General features: G+C 39.2%; 1 protein-coding gene across 3 annotated transcripts in view; it reads right to left on the reverse strand.

Moving 5' to 3' along the window:
* Positions 1-564: 564 nt before the first annotated feature.
* Positions 565-15,105, reverse strand: part of LOC131046431 (UDP-glucuronic acid decarboxylase 5) — a 58,459-nt gene continuing 43,918 nt past the window's right edge. For all 3 annotated transcript variants that reach the window (XM_057980165.2, XM_057980167.2, XM_057980168.2), the window contains exons 14-15: positions 1,076-1,186; positions 565-969 (exon numbers count right to left, since the gene is read on the reverse strand). In XM_057980165.2, the coding sequence (XP_057836148.2) occupies positions 898-969; positions 1,076-1,186 (183 nt within the window). In that variant the 3' untranslated portion in view covers positions 565-897. The remainder of the gene's footprint in view (positions 970-1,075; positions 1,187-15,105) is intronic.

Here is a 15,105-nt window from a genome sequence, read left to right on the forward strand (position 1 = left end):
TACCAATAGAGCATTAATATTAGTGCAGCTCTATGCATGTGTATGATTGCTTGTTTTCAATATTTTCTCAATCATTAAATTCATATTCAAAAATTTGAACAAAAAATAAAATAAAATCTCTTTGCTTAATAGATAGAGGTTGAAAACATTAAAATAAATCATGCCCAAATAATAAATTTAATAAATTCAAATTTAGAAATCTACAATGACCTAAAATCTACAAACCAAATTCAAATCTGCAAACATAGAAATAAACCAAATAAATTCAATTTTTTTATTATTCTCTAAATTCTAAAACATTTCATTATCAAAATTCTAATTAATTACTAAACCAAAAAATTCAATTTTTTTATTATTCTCTAAATTCTAAAACATTTCATTATCAAAAATCTAATTAATTACTTTTATTTTATTATTTGAATTTATATTTTAGTGCATTTAAATTAATAATTCAATCATATCGTTTATTTAACCTATCGGCTACGTAAGAGGGATTTCATTTTCTTTCACTCGTGAGCGAATTACTCCAGACCAAGAAACAATTGCCGAAGTAGAATCCGGAGCTTGGAAGAAAAAGAGTGAGCATTATCATACCAAAATCAATTGAAAACATCAACTTTAATTAATTTTCTGATAAAGTTTGAACTGCTATAAGTAAAAAAACCACGCCTTTACAATTCTTACAGTATCTCTATAGAGAAATCTGTAGCAATCAAAATTCGTGAAATGGATTTATCATTTGTTCAGATTCTAAGGAAGAAGAAAAAGCCTGTAGCTGGACCACAACACGATATTAAGCGGTCTCATCATGGGCTCAAAACTATTGTGCTGGCTTCTACATATCCAAGCTTCTCCAAGTAACAGTTAATTAAATAAGAATGCCTTCTTTTTATCTCCTCACTTCTTAGGGACTGCTAGCCGCTCACGGAAATCTGCTGCCATAAGTGGTAGTCCCTCCCGTAGGGTAACCTAAAAGATGCATAGTTTGTTGAGATGATTCAATAAAATAATAATAATAAAAAACATTCTGTAGATTAATGGAGCAAAGGAAACAAAATATGATTTAGGTACAGACCTTTGGCTCCCATCCGAGAAGGGTTTTTGCCTTGGTAATGTCTGGTTTCCTCTTGCGTGGATCGTCTGGAGTGTTTTCAACCATTTTTACATCTGCTGAAGGTTCAATAAGCTATGGAACACAAACAACAACAAGACACTCAGGTTCATTAAAACCAAAATTAAAGGTAGAGAAAATAATAAAATGGGTGATCGTGAGGTATATCAAGAGAATGAATTGAAGGCCAATATGCAAGAGAAAGCAAAAAACTAGAGGTAGAGGAAATAATAAAATGGGCGATCGTGAGGTATATCAAGAGAATGAATTGAAGGCCAATATGCAGTGACAAGAACAATCAACACAATTATGGGGTATGCCTCCAGGGGATGTTGATATTTGTACTCAGTTCAATTTTTCTCTTCAGGGAGGTGTTCTTTCTTTTGGGGGGAGGTATGCTAGGCAAATCATGTGAAATAGATACCAACATCCTTTGTGGAGGATGAATAGGGAGGGTCGTTGGTTCCCTTCTCAATTTATAGAGGTTTTCATACCAATAATTTAACGGAGGCTTTTGTCATATTGTATGTGGTGGAGCGTAGTTCAGTTCTTGGCTGGAGACGGATTATTTGTGAATTAGATTCTCAGGTGGTGGTGACTTTGTTGAATGAGCTACAGTTAAATTATTTTACTTGGTACTTAGTTGTGGTGATTAGACAAATTCTTTGGTTGTGTGGTTCCTTCGAATTTGTTACTTTCAGTCGCATTCCTAGAGAGTGGAATGGAGTTGTAGATTGTTTGACCAATGGGCTTCTAATCATGTGCATGGTTAGAATATAGTGGATAGGGAACAATTATCTCTAGAGTTGTCTCATTTGTTGGATCCCTTGGTGGAAACTGACAGGGTTGTGTGATGTCCTTTTCTTTGGTGGGCGTGTGGCCCTTCTTGCTTTGTATCTCTCTGATTGAATAAATTTTTATCCCTTTTTTTAGTTATAATAGAGGCAACTAGATTAAAAGATAAATTTGTAAAGAAAGCAAAATTATAGGCATATATATATGTATTCATGCCATAGTAATACTTGCAAAAATTATTGATCTTTGTAAGTAATATAAATGGTTCTCTATTGTATAAATATGTAATAGAAGATTTGTATAATAATCCATTTTGAATTTAAAGAAACAGATTGCAAATAGGAAGGACGACCAGCCTTCTAGGTTCATGAGAGATGAAGGATGATGACTAGCCTTCATGCTTCTTATCAAGTATGCCACCCAGAGATGGAGTGAACAACCAGCCTTCCATGCTCATGGGCTAGGGGTGGAATGGACCACAAATCCTTCCATGCTTCCAGGCTTGATCGAGGAGGACCAACCTCCAAGGTGAACTAAAGGATGGAAGGGTGATCCGCCTTCCATGCTCTTGCAATACAAGGGCGACCAACCTTTAGACTACAACTTGCAAACGTTTCAAATGAATTGCTAATGAGATTATTATAGGAATATACTTTGGAATAACTATTGCCTTATTTGGATTTTAATATGAATGATGTTTATAATGCGTTGACAAAATAGATGTTATCTTGGCTCATGGTTTAATGTCAATTTGACTAATATCGTGTGCAAGGCCTAGACCAATAGTTCTCTTAAAGGGCATTTCAGTTGGTAAATTTATATTCTTAAATGCACTACATTTCTTATTTCTAATTGGAATTGTGGTTTTAGGGCAAAATTTAGGAATATCTCTAAAGGACACATTGCAATTGGTATTAGAGCATTGTTCTTGCCAGCATGCGGGGCGAAAGATAGTTAATGCAACTAACCCAATAAGCCAAAGGGCTCAAAGAGTGTTGGAAAGGGAAAGAAGATGACTTGCAACAAGTAACAGCTCTATTCAAAGTAATAAAATGGGTAAACAATCGGGAGATGAGTTGAGGACCTTTATGAAACACAACGAAAGAAGACAACCCAATTACTCCTACAAACCCTTAAAATTATGAACAATGCAATTAACACTCTTAGACCCAACCAAACTAATGAGAGGAATGCCATTTCTAACCATTCGAAAAATGACAATAGAGCTCCACTAGGGTCAACACCTAGGGTAACTAAACCATCTTTCTTACCTAGAGAGGGACCACAAAGAGAGAAAAAAGAAAACAATACACCAAACAATAACTTAGATGAGTATGCAAAAGCTTATTCAAGACTTGACCTTGAGATTAGGAGGAATATTCCATTTAGAGAGTATTGTGAGACTCTTATAATAAGTAACCCTAGAAGAGAAAATGATGCAGGGGCATCGAGTTGTTTCCTTTACATGTCTCATGCAATCTTATTGTCAAGTTTCAGTTTGAATAGTCTTAGATTCCATTGCCACATGGTAGGAAGTTGGGCAAAATGAGTTAGTTGCCTTTGGTAAAAAGTGAGATGAATGCTTAATGAGAAGTTTCAAAGAATTGGTTGAAGATGATAGTGAAATGGTTAGGAGTGATAGAGAAGCTTGGGAGGACAACTGATTGTGGTAATAAGGAGGACACTGAAGGAATGAAGACGGTTGGTGGAGATAATTGGTGCAGAACAGAAGAGGCCAAAATCGGCCAAACAAAGGAGAATGGAATAATGAAAGGGAAGTAGGCCAAGTTCGAAAGGCCGAATAGAGGACAACGGTCTTGGACGGGAAAGATAACTCGATACATATATGGAGAAAACTGACTAGTTTTAAGAATAGGGAAAACCATTACGAAATGGTGGTAGCGTGAAGGCCGACAAGAAAAGGTCATGGAAAATTGTTGCATGAGAGGCCATGGAATGATAGAAGAAAGGAGCAAGTAGAATGAGAGATGGTGTGGGATCAAAGATAGAAATGGAGAGTAGACAAAGAGAAAGGAAATTGATGAATACAGATGAAAGTGTGATAGAAGTGAAATGAGCAAATTGGTCGAATGGGCTAAAGGCTGACATTGTACTGGAAGCAATAGTAAACTTGTAAACATCCTTACGAAAGATTGAATAAATAAATAAATGATTGTTGTTCCCTGACTACTGTTAGTTATATTGATTTCCTGTAGTTTTTGTTGCTTACATCCGGTTATGTATTAGTTATGAGAAAACTGTCATTTTTTTTTCTAGGCAAGTTCCTATCACTCTTTGGACAGGAAGTCTGTAGAGACTGGTTAATTTCCCGAACTTCCCATCATTATTGCCTAGTCATTTGTTTATAAGTTCCTGGAAGTTCTTTATGTTTATGTGAGCATTTAGCCATGCCATCATTTGGTATCAAAGCCCAAAAACATTTGGGCAAGGAAGTGGAGATGAGTTATCCCAAAGACAAGAAGGAAAATTGTAAGATGCAACAACATTCTAGAAGAGAGAGTTTCAAGAAGAGAGACAAAAAGAAAGAAAATGTAGAAAAGAAAGATGCAGAGTTTGAAAAAGAAATGACAGATTTGAGAAGAGATAACAAGAAGTATAAGATTATGGTGATGGAATGGCTTGAGGAGCGAAGCCAAGGACATGATTGGGTTTGGCCAATGCTAAAGAAGGTAAAGTGGCCTATAAAGGAGATTGTCAAGGAAAGAAGGCGGCAGAAGATAGCTGCCATGAGGAGAGAAGATAGAAAAGGTTTAGGCAACAAAAAGTTGTTGAGTAAGAATCATGTCAAGGAAGAGGTGAAAGAAGTTCTCATTGTGGAGAACATGAAAGAAAATAAGAAAGAAGGTAGAGTAGTGCAAAAAGAAGCACTCAAAAGAGGTAGCAAACAAGAAAGGATGGTGTCCATGAAGGAGGCACTCAGGGAGACATGTCAGTCTCTTGTTTTATTTGCTAAAGTTGTGTTTAAGTATATGTTTGCAGGTATGAGAAACGTGGAAAGGAAGGTCAAGAACGAGACTTTGAAAATGATGAGAGGTGGGCAAGAGTAGCACTTGAAGAAATAAATCAAGATGAGAAAGAGAGAAGACAAGTTGTAGCAATATGTCAGGAAGATACAAAACAACAGTTTGCAACAGAGGGTCATTGTAAGAATTCTGAAAATAAAAATGAGGTTGATGATAAAATATACCAACATGATAAATAACACTTTGAAGATGCCCTAGAGTATCATAATGCCTTAGAGGATGGTGTGGATGTGTTGTGACGTCTTCACACATCGCCCCATTGCAAATGGGGACCCCCACTTTTCACTTTTTAGAGTAGAAGTTTTGCCTAGTTTCCTAGTGTTTGCCTTTGCTTATGAGAGGGTTTTTGAATTTTGAATAGGATCATGTGTTTATAATGTCAAAATGTTAGAATGATCCTGAGTTTTGCCTAAGTCTAGGGTCTGCCTTAGGGTTTTTTATTTATTCTTGCTAAGTGTTGCATTGACATTTGAGCGTCAGCGTGTTTTCGAATGTCCACGTCGGTGATATTTTTGTGCCTAGGCGTCAAGAGGACCTTTAGGAGTTGTCTTCTCACTCCTAAGAAGTTATTCAAGTTGATTTTGCACTTTATCCCGATAGGTTTCCTTGTTTTCGCTCGAATTTTTGATGAATTTTCCTAAGTCCAGTTGAGTTTTATTGAGTTTTGAAGTTTCCTAGTGATTTTGAGTGGAAAAATCATCATTTTTTGGATGAAAATCCATATTCTAAGGGTCAAAAGGTCAAAATTCCACACTAGAGGTATTTTCCCCCTCATATTCCTGACTACCCATGGTTTTCCCCACTCAAAATCCAGACTGGACATGGATTTCCCTTGGAATCCAGACATGACCCATTTTTCCACAATTGAGAATCCATACTAGGGTCGATTTTCCACCAAGATGATTAAATTTTGTCTAAGTGTTGGGAATTTTCCCGACTACCTTCGAATTTCCCTTGGGGAGTGTGGATGAAGTTGCAGATGACTTAAGTGAGGATTCCTAATGACTATCGATTTTCCACTAGGACTTTTGTGACGAGATTTCATGGATTTTAATGTGGATAGTGATTCCAGACTTTAAGCAAATTTCCACAAGTGATGATTTTGACAATTTTGAGTTCGGATAACTGTCCAGACAGGGGTCGATTTTCCCCTAGAGGCAAATTTGTGCAAGTTTGATGAAATTTTGTTGGGATTTTTATCCCAACATGGAGCGAATTTCCCCCAAGAACATTTTAATAATTTTTAATGAGTTTTTATTGGGATTTTTATCCCAACATGGGGCGATTTCCCCCCAAGGGTTAATTTTGATCTAAATTTTGGAATATTTTAAATAAATTGACCCCAAGTTTAATTGTTTTTACAAGTGTTGACGATTATTTAAAAATTAAAAACAATTATTTAATGACCTCCAATATTTTAAAAATTAAAAAAATATTATTTCCCAGGCAAGTTGATTTTCCCACAACAAGTGTAAAAGAGCAAAAGTTTTATCCCACATTGCTTGTGTGGTGAAAACTCAAGGTGAAAACATTTCTAAAGAGAGGTGACCAGCATTAAAATATCATTATATTTGCCGAATGTGATTGCTAAGTTGCTGATTTGGGTGTGGGCGATTTTGGTGAAGTGTCTACTTGACACATTTGGAGCTGAAAGTTAGTTTTGTTGTTCATTTTCTGCCTATTCCCAACTGGGCAATATTTCTTGGTAGCCATTGGAGCAAGTTTTTTAGAGTAATTTTCAGATTTGGGAGGTGGCGCCATGGCTGAAGTTGGAAGATTTTATTTGGGAGGCCGATTCCTCTATATCTTGATGAATTTTGGTGATATTTTCGAGTGTTAAGGGGCTACAATTATTTTCAGACCTTGCTGGGCGCCATTGCTGGGAGTGATTTGACCTCCATTGTTAGCTGGGAACACATTTTCAGAATTATTCTTCATTGCCCAGCTCATCCACACTAAGGCAATTTTGATTAAGGGCTTTTTGGAGGAGTTTTCAGTGCATTTTCAAGGGTTGTCATTGTTGTTACAGTCTGAAACACCATAGTTGCAGGTTGTCCTCAAACCGATTTTCATTTCCAGCCACTTGCCTGCTTGGGAAATTTCACTTGTGCATCATCCTTATGAGTTTTTTGGGCATCTGGTGGAGCTTCCATTGCTGATTTAAGTCTGAAATTCTATTTTCAGATTGTCTTCAGACACAGATATTTTTTGCCAGCCCTTTGTTTGTGCCCAAATTTGACAAACTTCACTTTGGGAAGGTGAAATCCATCAAATACAAGTGTTTCTTATGACTGCGACAAGTTTAAATGACTGATTTATTGAAGTTGCAGGTTGTCTTCAGACATTAGGCAACCATTGTTGGACCTTGGAAGGGTGTCTTCAGACTTTAAGAACTAAAAATCAGACTTTTCCACACCCTTTTTTAAGCATTTTCAGAATTGTGGTATACTTCCGAGCACCATTTTGACATTTTTTTGAGTAAACCAGGTTGTCTTCAAACTAAAACTTCATTTCCAGCCACATAGTTGTGCCCAGATGTGACCATTTCTGAGTTTTGAGGGGCTTGATTTGCAATCATCTTCAAAGATTATGTTTCGGAATGGTGTTGCCTGAGGAAGAACTTATCCAAGGTGAACAAAGAGATATTATTTCACAATTCAACACTCTTGCTTGGAGAAACCAAAGTAGTCACGCTGAATTCAGATGAGTGAGAGCAGTAATAAACAAAGAAGAATAGTTGGGAAACTTGCCTCTGATTATCATTGTTCCCGGAGCAGTTGATTGTGAGAACCAGTTTACCAATCAGCCAAGAAGAAATTGAACCAATTGAAGTTGATATGAGACACAATGATGCTGCCTGATCCTTATAGAACGAACGAGCTTGACTTGGACAAACTCGAGTTTAAGCAACTGGACCTAGGAGACGAAAGAAAGATTATATCTAGTTTGAACAACCTTGCCTGGGAAGTGAAAACGAGTGCACCACAATACATTGGAGTTTCTTTTGTGCTGGATGAAGAATAAGAGATAGTTGAATGAATTGACGAACAAATTGAGGAGCAGATTGAAAGGGATCTACTTGCTCAAAGATTACAACAAGTCTGAATTGATCCTAGATAGATCATGTTGGAGCGCATCAATTCCTTTTCACATGTGAGACTTCAAAGAATTTTAAGGTCAACTCCTGGAGAACAAAGACATTGTGAGTTAAGGACTCCTCGTAGATCCAGACTTGGGAGGCGAGAGGCTTCACCGAGTTTAGATATAGCAGATAGAGATAGATTATTCAATCAAAGGGACATGCTAAAGAGGAGATAATATTTTTCAAGATCCTCCATTTCAAGATCAAGATCCAAATCAAGAGGAATCTCAATAGTTTCAACAAGAGACCAAGAGTTTCAAGAGGTTGGTGAGAACCTTAGGGCGATCAGTGCAAGGTTAGATAGAGAAATTGAAGAGAAGGAGAAGTACAAAGAAGAAAATATCAGACTTAGAGACTATATTGTGGGGATAAGGCGTGAGAATCCCACCCTTATTTCTCCTATTGCGGTTGATCATGGACTACATTCACACTATGAGGCAGCGAGAGATACACTCTCGGAGGTGGAGAAGTGGATTGAGAGTGCAAGAGAACGGGCAGATGATTTCCTTACTCAGTTTGTCCAGGCATATGATAGGACAACATGGCTCATGTTTAGAATCTAGTATTTGGAGGGAGTTTGGGAAGAATTTCAGCCTATTCAGGAGAAGACTATTCCACACCTCAGAGATTTGAAGAAGATTCCTAAGCCCACGTTGATCAGCGAGAGCATTGTGCACAGTGGAGACATGTACGATTTCCATGGCTGGTATTGTTCATTGGCCGTAAAGAAATTAACTTATGAGAGCGATTAGCTGAGTTGTACAGAGATGGAAGGATTGATTCAAGACATTGAGATGAAGATCCTTGTCTCGATTGAGGAATTATTGGGTGTTGATGTTAGTGATGCTAGTGGTTTACACTTAGCTGAATTAAGATACAAGATGAAACTTAAGTATTTTTGTTAGTTGGACTCTTTGAAGAAGAGTCGGATGGATGATTTGGTCTCTTTGTTGATTCATGTTCATAGTTCATAGAAGTTCATGCCAGATTGGGAGAACACTTTGGACGCTTGCTTAGATTCATTGGACATGATTGATTTGCAGCAAGATAACTTACCTAGCATTTCCATGGAGGAGTTAGATTTTGTATTGACTAGATTCTTGGAGTATGCTAGGAGAGAGAGATGCAGGGAAGAATCCTCTAGAAGATTCCCTATTTGATGACTAGGTATCTTTTTATTGGGCCATATGTTGGTGGCACCATTTTTGATGTAAACCCTAATTAGAACAATTCTAGGGTTTTGTTGGCATGATCTTAGCCCTTGATTTAGTTTTAATCTTGGCCATCCATTTTGTAAGATACTCTGTACTTACCTCCTTGTCTCTCATTTGTAAGAGAGTTTTTGTAGAATTGTTTGTATATGCTACAACTATTTGAATCTAAATCATTGTTCAATTTGTTGGTGATTTTGCTCTTCAAATGTTGTTTTGCATTCATGGTTCTCAATTCCTCCAAGTTAGATTAGAATTTGTTTTCATGTTTGTTAGATAGAGTGGAAGATTTGTTAAGTATATTTGTGTGGAATCCTTAATCCATACCACTAGCCTCTTGTCGTTGGTAAGTGCACCTTGTGTGGTCAACTGAAAATTTGAGTAAGCTTAACTTCAATTATTATGTGTCCCTTGACAAGCGTCAACTTGGATGGTGTCAACGTTTGATGGTAATAGTCTGAAAATCCATTAGTATACCTTAGATGATTGCACTAAGCTTGTGTCAATACCTGTTTATGAGACTTTGCCTAGTTTGATTCCACTAGATTTGTTCATCATTTCCTACATTCCTAGGCTTAGAATAGATTTCCTGAACCCTATTCCCTTTTGTCATTTTTTTAAGCAAGTCTTGTTAGAATTGAGTCTGGAGCTTCATTGCTAAATCCTAAGTCATCGACATACCCATCCTAATCCATGATAATATTGAGCATTCATGTACAACGCAAGTCCCCTTGTGATTCCAACATTATCACATCAAGCTACTAAACTTATCCACACGTCAAGACCTGACATTTTGTAACCTTGGAGTTGTCTCATTTGATCGCGAAGCATAGCATATGAGAGATTTTGTTCAAGAGAGGATAATATACCTTGGTATTTCATTTTGTGTTCGCATGTGCATAAAAAATACATCAACAAGATGCAGGACACGATGTCCATGCAGTGGGAGAGTTGGAAAGCTCAGAAGTCAATGGTGGAAGCAAATTGGAATAGCAGGTGCAAAAGAAGAAAGATGTTGTAGGTGAAGGAAAAACAATCCTTAGAGTGGGGAAATTGATAAGAAGCAATGACGAGAATGAAGGAGAATCACGACAACAGTTTATTGCAGAGGTAAGTAATAGTGAGAGAGTTTATTTTGATCATAAATGTGAAACAAAGTGTATAGATATGCTAGCTAATGAGGAGAAAAGAAGAAAGGAGTTCCCGAATCTTGGTTATAGGATACCCCATTGGCAAAGGAAACCAGTTGGTGAGAGGCAACAGTTAAAGTGCAAGGGAAAAGGAGATTATGTTGAAGTTTATGGCAGCAAACAGGCCCATCAGATGAAAGGCATGATAGAGTTTAAGGGGAAGCAAAAACATAAGGTAAGTTGTGAATGAAGGAAGCATAAAGGAGATGATTTCAAGGAAAGTTCAGTTGATAACTTAGAAAGGACAAGTGCCGCAATGAAAAAACATTAGCCCAAGGTTATGGGAAGCAAAGTATGGATGGTTAAGAGGACAATGGAAAGAAAGAATGATGTTGCAAAATGTGGTGATATGAAGACACTTTAAGTGAATGGAAGACGTGAAGAGAAGATTGAGGTTGTGGGTAAAGAAGAGAAAGGATTTGCAACAGGAACATGTCTTACAAAGGGAAAGAAAGGAACAAATGAAGAGGAGAAGACAAGGGTAATAGTGACATATATTGAAGATGTAGATGAAGATGGAACAACCAGAGTATTTCCAGATGAAATAATAAAGGAGAAGATGGAGATAGTTGCAGCATCAGATTGGCAGAAGCTTGCAAAGAACATGTACAAGGTGAGAAGTACACAAGTGAAAGTAAAAGATTTCGATAACGATTAATTTGTAATTTTGAATAGAATTGTTAATAAAGAAGTGATTGAAGATAATGACATGTATGAACGTGAAATGGAGGTGTGGAGACTTGTGGATGAAAAATATATGAGAAGGGAAAGATATAAGAGGAAAAAGGAAAGAAAACGAAGTCCAATTGGAAATCTGGAAATGGATAATTCTAAGGGTGGAATTCATAAACAAAATGAGATGGACAAGAAAAATGGAAACCAGAAGTGGACAACAAAAGCATAGGTTGATAAGGTGTTGAGATGAACACTATAGGGGAGGCCAAAAAAATTCACAGGGAGATAGGCATTCGAAATGATTGCATCCAAATCCTTTTCAAACTAGGGATGGAGCCGTGCACGAGGGGTTGTTGTGCTCGGGCTAGGGCATCGAAGCCCTAGCTCGTGAGTTACGTCTACGTGCTGGTGCATCGATGGGAGGGAGGTGAGTGCTAATGTAGGGAGGGGTTGATCTCGGGGTTGCGGGTGCTGGTGGAGGTTTGGTAGCTGCAGGAGGTGGGTTGGTGCTGCATGAGGCAGGGACTCGGGGCTTCCTGCGGATTCGTAGTCTGCCTGCAGGGAAGGGCGGTGGGGGTCTGATCTGCCCTGTGGTGGAGCTTGGAAGGGGGGGTGTTTGGTACCTTGCGGGGGTGTGTGGAGCCCTTGCTCATTTCTTTTTGGGGTGTGGGCTTTTCGCGAGGTGCTATGTCTAGTATTGGTGGAGAGGCCTCGAAGGCGTCTCCCGACATGGATTTCCGTGCTGCGGTGGGTTTAAAATCTCCATCCGAAAGTGTCAAGACCTTTGATAATAACCTCTTTGCCTCAGATTCGGGGATTGGTAGTGTCGGTGGCTCTCGGATTATGAAGATTAATGGTTATCTCGAGAGGTGCAGTGAGAGCCCAAGGTTGGTTATTCCTCTGGAGATGATAGCTAAAGATGTTGAATACTTTTCAAAACACTTGTTATATTGCAAGTTTTGGGGGATGAGGGTTTCTCTGCAGTTTTTGGAGAACTGGGCTCAGATGACTTGGGCACCAGAAGGGGAAATGGAGATTATGTTGCTAGCAAACAACTACTTCATGGTTACATTCAACTGCATGGAGGATCACAATAGGGTCCTTGAAGGAGGGCCGCATTTTTACAACCAGGTGGGGTTGTTCATCAAACCTTGGCATGCAGGTTTAACCCTTCGGAGGAACTCCCGAATAAGGTCCCAGTGTGGGTTTGTTTACTGCATTTTCTAGTGGAATATTGTCGGGAGGATGTGTTGCGAATGCTCGCTTCAGTGCTTGGAAGGCCAATTGGATCCTCAACACAAACCTTGGGGAGAAAGGTAATGACTTTCATCCGTATCTGTATTGAAATTGATCTTAGTAAGCCCCTGCCAGATGCTATAGATATGTGTGCGGGTTCTTATTCTTGGATTCAACAGTTGGATTATGAGACTTTACCATTTCGGTGTCGTCTGTGTCATGAGTATGGTCATTTGCAGCGCAAGTGTCCTAGGTATAAACCGGTGGTGCGCCAACCTCAACAACCGACTCGTAACATAGATGGGGCTGACAAAGGAAAAGTTGCATGTCTGTTTAAGTTGTGGGTGCTGATGCTTTTGCCCTAGTTAAGACAAAGAACAAGAATCGGGGACAAAAGAGGCCCCTTTAGGAGAGACAGGAGGAGGATACCTTTAACAGATTTGAAGCCTTGGACGACCTTACCCAACAGGAGGTGAACCCAGGGTTAATTCCTTTGGATCATGGTGCATTAGGGTTGGTCCCTGATAGTGTGAATTGGGACTCTACCCAGGCTTTGCAAGTAGTTGGGAGTCAGCAAATGGAGATGGATCAGCCAGTAGTGGCTCAATTGGGGCCCATTTCTGGTGCTGAAGTGAAAATGTTTGGTGGGGATGGTTCTCCTGCAGTTCAAAAATTGGAACCTGCTGGGGTCAAAGGTAACAAGATCGCCTTACATTTGGGTCTTCATTAGAAGGACATTAAGAAAGGACCAACGGAAAAGATTTCAAAGGTTGGCAGAAAGAAGGATTTGGATAAGATCAAATTGATGGGGGAGAATTTGGTTGAGTCAGGGTCAGTAAAGACTTTGGATTCTCATTTTTCCAATCCCCCGAAATGATTGTGATGTCATGGAATGTGAGGGGCTTGAACAGTGGCCCTAGACAAAAATTTGTTCGGGAGTTGATAAGGAGTCATTCTCCCGATGTCCTTTTTCTTGCAGGAAACAAAACTTTCTGTGGAAAGTATGTTGGATTTGGTGCCAAAGCTATGGGGGAGAAGCCAGTGTCAGTATATTGGGGCAATTGGCTCCTCTGGAGGGGTGGCCTGTCTTTGGAACCCCTTGAGGATTTGTCCTATTTGGTGGGTTGCCTCTAGATCTTCGTTATCCGAGGTTGCGTCTAGTCTTGAGACTGAGGAATATATCTTGTTTACTAACATTTATGCCCCCACTGATCTTCAGGGTAAGCAAAACTTATGGTCTCATATTTCTTTTATGTGAAGGTTGTTCCCTTTTCATCCTTGGATTATGGCGGACGATTTCAATGCCATCCTAGAGTTGAGTGAGAAGAAGGGTGGTGTTATGCGATTGGAACCTTCTTCTTTCCTTTTTCGGGATAGTATATCATCTTTGCATCTTGTTGACATTAAGCCTGGTAATGGTTTGTTCACTTGGAACAATAGGAGGGTAGGGGAGTATTGGATTGCGGAGAGGCTAGATCGCTTTTTGGTTTCTAGTTTTTGGGTTGGTGGGGGGTGGTCCACATGTTATGAGATTCTTGACTAGAGAGGGTCAGACCACTGGCCCATTAAGTTGGTATTTTCTTCTGCTCGGGTCGCTCGCTCTCCTTCATTCAAATTCCCATCTTATGTGCTTACGGGATCCTTCTCTGCAGAATCATGTAGCGGAGTGGTGGAGGAAAGGGAGGCCAGCCTTTGGCACTGCTATGTACACTTTTGCCAAGCAGCTGCAATTTGTTGAGTTTTAGCTTAAACGATGGAACCGCCAGTGTTTTGGGAACATTTTTCAAACTAAGAAAGCTGCTCAAATAGTGTTGAATGGCATCACTAGTGAAATTAGAGAGCATGGTTTGTCTGAAGCCTTGCTTGGGAGGAAGACAGGGTTGTCAAGGCTTTAGAGGAATGGGAGCTTAGGGAGGAAATATAGTGGAAACAGAGAGATCGTATTAACTGGCTTCAAGCGGGGGACAAGAATACTACTTTCTTCTTCAATTCAGTGAAAGCAAGAAGACATGGCAATTCCATTCCTGTTCTGATCAATGATAGAGGTGAGCAGTTTTTATCTTTGCAGGAGATTTCTAGGGAGTCTTTATAGTATTTTTGGTCCCTCTTCAGCGAGGATTCTCAAGGGGAGTCGAAATAGGAGAATCAGGTTCTTGATTACATTCTTTCTCTAATTACTAGGGAGATGAATGAGCAGCTTATGGGTCCTATTTTGATGGAAGAACTCGAGAGGATTGTTTTTCACATGAGGAAGAGAAAAGCTCCAGGACCGGATGTGTTTCCGGTTGAATTCTTTCAAGATTTTTGGGATATTATCAAATTGGACTTATTGGAAGTGGTCCAAGAGTCCTAGAGGAATAAGCAGATGCTTCGGGCTTTGAATGCGACTTTCATTGCACTAATTCCCAAGTGTGATGGGGCTGACCGGTTAGACCAGTTCCACTCTATCTCTCTCTGTAATGTGATCTATAAGATCATCTCTAAGCTGATAGCGGATAGGTTGAAAAATTGTCTTGGGGATGTCATCTCTGAGGAGCAGAGCAGGTTCGTGGAAGGTCGCCAAATCTTGGATGGTGTGGTCATTGCTACGGAGACCATTCATTCTTTGGCAACCTCCAAGGAAAAAGATATGTTTATTAAGTTGGATATGGCGAAGGCTTACGATAGAGTTCGTTGGTCCTTCCTCGGAAAGATCCTTAGG

The sequence above is a fragment of the Cryptomeria japonica genome, chromosome 1, assembly GCF_030272615.1.
Source record: "Cryptomeria japonica chromosome 1, Sugi_1.0, whole genome shotgun sequence".
Taxonomy (NCBI): Eukaryota; Viridiplantae; Streptophyta; class Pinopsida; order Cupressales; family Cupressaceae; genus Cryptomeria; species Cryptomeria japonica.